At 24.8% G+C, this 6,417-nt stretch overlaps 2 protein-coding genes across 5 annotated transcripts in view; one reads left to right on the top strand and one right to left on the bottom strand.

The window, feature by feature from the left end:
• LOC124956500 (O-glucosyltransferase rumi homolog) overlaps positions 1-3,826 on the bottom strand; it is a 3,853-nt gene extending 27 nt beyond the window's left edge. The window contains exons 1-7 of one of the 3 annotated variants that reach the window (XM_047512391.1): positions 3,692-3,826; positions 2,959-3,039; positions 2,606-2,777; positions 2,297-2,498; positions 1,787-2,065; positions 1,470-1,702; positions 1-1,300 (exon numbers count right to left, since the gene is read on the bottom strand). The exon at positions 1-1,300 is cut by the window's left edge and continues 27 nt beyond it. In XM_047512391.1, coding sequence (XP_047368347.1) covers positions 1,105-1,300; positions 1,470-1,702; positions 1,787-2,065; positions 2,297-2,498; positions 2,606-2,679 — 984 coding nt within the window. In that variant the 5' untranslated portion in view covers positions 2,680-2,777; positions 2,959-3,039; positions 3,692-3,826 and the 3' untranslated portion in view covers positions 1-1,104. Of the gene's footprint in view, positions 1,301-1,469; positions 1,703-1,786; positions 2,066-2,296; positions 2,499-2,605; positions 2,778-2,958; positions 3,556-3,691 lie in introns of those variants that run through there. The other 2 variants (XM_047512392.1, XM_047512390.1) reach the window with 2 other exon arrangements.
• LOC124956501 (pseudouridine-5'-phosphatase) lies at positions 3,418-6,244 on the top strand. 2 transcript variants are annotated; one of them, XR_007103268.1, is made up of 6 exons: positions 3,418-3,834; positions 3,964-4,053; positions 4,270-4,488; positions 4,604-4,836; positions 4,912-5,487; positions 5,660-6,244. XR_007103268.1 is itself a non-coding variant. In XM_047512393.1 (5 exons), the coding sequence occupies exons 2-5, from the start codon at positions 3,990-3,992 to the stop codon at positions 5,083-5,085; spliced, it is 690 nt and encodes a 229-aa protein (XP_047368349.1). In that variant the 5' UTR covers positions 3,418-3,834; positions 3,964-3,989; the 3' UTR covers positions 5,086-6,244. The 2 variants fall into 2 exon arrangements, 1 of the variants encoding a protein (XP_047368349.1); XM_047512393.1 differs by having other exon boundaries at positions 4,912-6,244.
• The last annotated feature ends 173 nt before the right edge of the window (positions 6,245-6,417 follow it).

Below are 6,417 nucleotides of genomic sequence, written 5' to 3'. Positions count from 1 at the left end.
CAAACAAATATTCATACAAAAAAAACATCTGCTATAGTACTCATGTCACAACTGTTAATTTACAATTATGTTAAAAAAATTGTTATTTTGCAAGTGCCTTAAAAAATATTTTTGTAATGTATACATTTGATATCTACAAAAAGAAATCATATTTTTGTAACGCATACATCTCATACCTATATCTTCTTCGATGCATTAAAAAATGCAGCTTTATTTTTTCATGTAAATTGAACTATTACAAAGAACTTCATTTTTAAAATATAAAGTTTTTTATTTTTTCTCTTTTTTTTCTATTTTTTTTTTTTTTCTTTTTTTTTTTCTTTTTTATTCTAAAACATTTATTTCCTTATAATAAATGCTTCCATATCGTCAATACATATACATTAATTTCATCTGAAAAATATTTCATTATAATAAAAGTATATACAAGAACCAAATACGTTTTATGGTTTTTCGAAAATATTAGGGTGCATCGATTAAATATCAATTTTTATATAGTTAAAAACTTTGTAGTATTATTTTAAATTAACACTGAATGAAACAATTATGATGACAGACTATATTTGACCATATGTATTATATAAAATATTTATATATTATTCAAATCGATGATTTTTTTCAACCAATATGCATTTTTTCTTATAACTCAATAAGTCTCAAAGTAGTTTGATTGTGTAAGTGTTTTACCAGTACTTAAGTATTAAGAATTGCTTAATGTGTATCGGAATACACTATGAATGGCCCTGTACTATGATCAATATTTTTTTAAATAATATATTTGCTAATTAGTTTTAGAAATTAATTTTTTCATATTAAAATAACAGCATATTATTATCCTCTATTATGTTTTGATACATAAAAATTTATTATAAACATAGTACAAGGCCGTTTTTGTGTTGATTATAATGTTGGGGTATTAATGATTCACTTTGAAACTTGCCACATAGCTGTGTTTCACTCCAACTAACAAAACCTCCATTGTAATATAATTTCCACTATCATAAAGTAAACATTATAATAAAATACATGTATATTTTACCTAGCATAATGATTCCACTTATTATATAATATATTTTTTAATTTCGTTAATTATAAAGTACATAATTATTTTCGTTCAATTTTAATTAGATGTTTATCTAAAACTGGTTTATACGTCAGAATTTTCCCATAACTTTTCAATAATTTTTTCCAAAAGCATAATATATCTTTCATTCTTAATTTATGCCATATAAAATCTCTTCCGCGATTTGCAATTTTTCCCGATAAAATATCATTGTCAATTGCAAATTGTATGAGTTCTCTGAAAACAAATGTAAACGTTAATTAAATTACAATATATATATATATATATAATAATATATAATATAATTTCAGGATAATATAAGTAATAGTATTTAAGTACTTATTTTATATTAAGAAATTATTTTTAATCTGCTCAAAATATGTTATGAGATTACCATATATCTTACTTTAAATCAGTTTGGCTGGCATCCTTAGGTACAGGAATAAAATGAATCCATGGTTTCATAGCATCATAATAAAATTCTGTCCATTCATCGCCAACATGGAAAACTAAGGATCGACACAGGAACAAATGTTTATATCGAAATGAAGCTGCAACTCCTCGATAGTTAAATAAATACTTATATGCACAATGAGATTCTAATGGAACTTCAGAAGCTGGTGGTGCATGTAATGTATCCTAAAAATTAAAAATTCATATATAAAGATAGAACTTAAATGTAAATTATCAAAGAAAAAAAGGAAAAAAGTAAAAGTAACTCACTTCATCTGATTTCCATGCTTGATTCTTTGTATACTGTGCGTCAACTAAGTTTGGATTTTTACGGCTCAATAATATTAAATTATCGCGTTCAGAGCTAGTTCTAGAGCCACGAAAAAATACTTTCTCTTTTTTCTTATTCCATGGTATATTATCGCTAGCTTTATTTAATAATTCACGGTGTTGATCCCACCGTCCAAGACCACGAGGATATAAAGATATAGCAGGTCCTCCTTCCCAAAATGCCCATGCTGGATACATAATATCATAATATTGTGGTGTCTATAAATATTGTGTAATGTGCTGAATTTGGACACCAATTAAGATGATATCGAATTGAATGAGTTTTTTTTTCTTTTCTTTCTTTTTCTTTTCTTTTCTTTCTTCCTTTTTTTTTTTTTTTTTTTTTTTTTTTTTTTTTTTTTTTTTTCTTTTAAACGACGTTTTCTTTTTTTAGATAAAAATAAAATTTGGAAAATATGTTCCAAGCTTATATTAATTTGTATATATTACCTTGCTGAAAGAAAATACAGGTAGAGGTTTTCCAAAGTGCTTATTTGATTGAGGATAATCTCTAGTATTAACAACTAAATCCATGTCAGTTAAGTTATGAATTATTTTCAAAAGAAAATGTTCTATACCAGCGCATCTTGATGGAAACATACAATCTTTCTCTCTGTAAAGCTTTCCTCCTATTATTTGATAAAATGTACCTCTAAAAAGAAAAAAAGAAAATACAAAAATATTGTGTATCAGTTAAAAAAAAATTAATAAATAGCAAAATAGTAATGCGTCTGTTAATTTTCAATAGAGCATACATACCTGGTCTTTGCTATATCAATCAATTCTTTACTTATACCATTTTTCTTAAATGGCTTTAAATCTCTAATTATCATATCCTTAAAACATTCACATCTTGTAGCATTGCATTCGATGTAATTCCTTTCAGCATTATGAATAGCTTCAATATATTTTTCATATTTTTCAATTGAAGCTATAAAAAAAAAAAATTATATATATATATACATATATTATAATACAAATCCAATAATCATTATTTTCCTATAGTACGCATTAAAGAATATATATATATATATATATATATTTATTTATTTATTTATTCATCTTTAATACAAAGAACACAACATATAAATAAAATAAAATAAAATAAATACCTTTCGTATATTTATAACCTTCATCTCTTTCCTCGCAATTTTCTGCATCATTAACTTTGCAGTATCGTTCGACACAGTGCCCTTTTAAAAAAATTATTAATAAAACAATAAAACTTAAGCACTTCATTCATACGCCGTAGTTTCAATTTTTATATATACCAAATAAAAAAGTAACTTCCAATTGTTTATACACTATGTAAACCTTTGTAAAACTTCCTTATTAAATATCAGCACTAATTGAACAATATTATATATACACAATAGAATTAACCAATCATTTTTAATATAATGTATTTATTTTTTGATTATTTGTTACTCGAAAAATGATCATAAAATTGATTGGTTATAATCGTTAATATCTAACATCGTTTAAATTTTCTAAGCTCAACGGTTGCCTAATACTTCTGTTTGCTTCTCCACATAGATTCTATACTCATACTTAGAAAAAAAAGGGGGAAAAAAAAAGAAAAAAAAAAAAAAAAAGAAGAAAAAGAAATCAGAACTACACTTTCTTATTTTACACAGAGTTATTCTACGATTTAATAAATAAGTATTATTAAGAAATATAAGAAAAAATGAAATAACTGTCTGTTGAAATATACAAGTCAATTAAGTTATGTCAATATTATTATCTTTACTAAAAAAAAAAGAAAAAAAAAAAAAATAAAAAAAGAAAAAAAAATAGAGAAAAAGAAAAATTATATTTACAACAAGAATTGTTTATAATACTTACATCATACTTTGCTATCTTTAAAACCTCAAGAAGACATCTGGTGAAAGTTTCATCATACTCTTTCAATTGATTATCTCGATAAACTGGTTCGAATCTTTAAACATTGTTTCGTTATCAACGGTTTACATAGTAGAGATAAAATCGTAAGTGATAATACCTTATTTTAAATGTCATTCTGTAATAAGAAAGTTTATAACATTTTCTAAATTATTATTTTGTTAACTTATTACAATTTGCAATAATATTGACTGATATTTATCTTATAATTGCAGCTAACCTATAAAAATTTACTTTGAAAATGGCTGCCAACAATTTGAAAAAAGTAACGCATTGTATTTTTGATATGGACGGGTTATTGTTAGGTATAGTATTTATCTATCCCCTTATTATTACATATATAACTATAGAAATATTAGATAGTTAAATTTTTAATTCCATTTTATTTTTAATAATTCAATTGTATTAAAGAGAATTTTTACCATAGACATACTTTATTGTTTTTAAAAAAAAAGAAATATAATAAATCATCCTTAATAAATACAATGTATGTTACAAAATATCTCTTTATTAATGTTTAGATACAGAGGTTTTGTACTCCAAAGTTTTCAATCAAATTTCTCAAAAATATGGTAAAGAATATACTTGGGAACATAAAATAAAGATTATGGGATTTAAGTCTAACGAATCTGCAAATGCCATTGTCGATATGTTAGAATTACCAATTAGTGGATCAGAATTTGAAAATCAGCTTGCAGCTATATATGCTGACGTTTTTCCAAAGTGTAATTTAATGCCAGGTATATATTAATATATTTAAAAAATCACTCATGTTACAAATTTATATTAACATTTGACATAGTTTGTAAAATAATACCTTTACATATTGTAAAGAAATATCATGTATTTATGTAGGTGCTGAGCGTCTTTTAAAGCATCTGAAAAATAATAATATTCCAATTGCACTTGCAACAAGTTCTGCTAAAACAACTAGTGACATAAAAACGCAAAGATGGGAGCACATTTTTGATATGTTTCATCATAAAGTTTATGGTGGTACAGATCCAGAGGTGAAAAGAGGAAAACCACATCCTGATATATTTTTAATAGCTGCCCAACGGTTTCCTGATAAGCCTGAACCTTCAAAGGTCTTTAAGTTTATAACTTTGTTTAATATAATATTTAAGTTATATTAAAAAATATAACTTGATATGATATTGCAGTGCCTAGTATTTGAAGATTCTCCAAATGGAGTAGAAGCTGCTATTGCTGCAGGAATGCAAGTTGTAATGGTGCCGGATCCTTTGTTGGATAAAAAATATCTTGAAAATGCAACAATCGTATTGAAAAGCCTTGATGATTTTCGTCCAGAACTATTTGGTTTACCACCGTATTAATTAAACAAAAACAATTTCAGTAGCCATAAATTTTTCTAAACATAATTCTAAATCGATTTTAACGAACAAGGGCTTATTAGAAAGGTAAAAATTTATTACAGAAAACTAATTTCTAAGAATTTCGATAAATGATTAAGTTCTCATTTAAATGTACAAGTATTTCTTTTTGTTTTAACAAATGTAATACTTTTTCAAAATTGGAAAATTATCACGTGTGTCAACGTTTTATATTTTGAATGAATCCTTATTCATAAAGGTCGATTTATAATTATCCTTAGGAGAATTAGGTAATTATACCGTAAATCATTGCAATGTGCTGCATAGATTTATCATGTGGTTATGCTTGTGTCACACTTTGTGTTACACTATGCCACTTCAAAAAATAAGCATATCTGATATTCGGTAAATGGTTTAATTAATATTTATTGTTATTTCAACAAAATTAATAAACTATAGATTTCGAATAAAATTAAAAAAAGATTTAGATATATATATATATATATATAATTAATTAATTTATAAACAATGATTTTAGACAATGTATATTTTTATATGCCTTTTGTTTTTTGCATAGGACGAACTTTACGCCCATAAATATTCCAATGGTTACTTATCTGTTTTACTACTAGCATTTAGTTGTTACTTTATTATTATCTAAAAGATAACAGTCATGATACTTATGCCGAAGTTATGCAATGTTTCAAATGAAGATTCGAAGATGACAGGTACTTTATATAAATTATTACTGATTTATTATTACAGATATTATTTTATGTTTATATTATATTGTGTTCAAAAGGATTCTCTTATTACTAAAAAAAAAAGTATTATATTCTCTAGTTTATATAAATGTTATTTGGTAAAAAAAAAAAAAAAAAGCCATATATTGCTTATCCATTTAGTTGTTGTACTATGTAATGAAAAAATATTATTTCATAGGTTTTTACTTGTTAGAAAAAAATATTGTTGCATTACATATCCATATATATATGTGTAATTCTATCTATAAATTACATATCCTTACCATTATAAGATATGTATTGATTTCAAGTCAGATAATTTGTTAAATGTTAAATGTTAAATGTTAAATGTCTAATGTCTGATATCAGCTAAGCTTCTTAATTCACGATAAAAATGAAAAGAGCACAGTATATGTACACAAGCATACACGCCCATACGATAAATCAAGAGAAGGGATAAATGTTCTCCCTTCTAACGCGCTTCTAGTACATTTTTTTCCACGTTTGTCGCTGATTTATACATAATTCGAGCGAAGGAGGTGATGAACAGCCTTTTGAAACATAGTCTAATATAATTGTAAAAAGTAGAATA

This window comes from Vespa velutina, chromosome 22, assembly GCF_912470025.1.
Source record: "Vespa velutina chromosome 22, iVesVel2.1, whole genome shotgun sequence".
Taxonomy (NCBI): Eukaryota; Metazoa; Arthropoda; class Insecta; order Hymenoptera; family Vespidae; genus Vespa; species Vespa velutina.
This window is presented reverse-complemented; position numbering and strand designations above follow the sequence as displayed.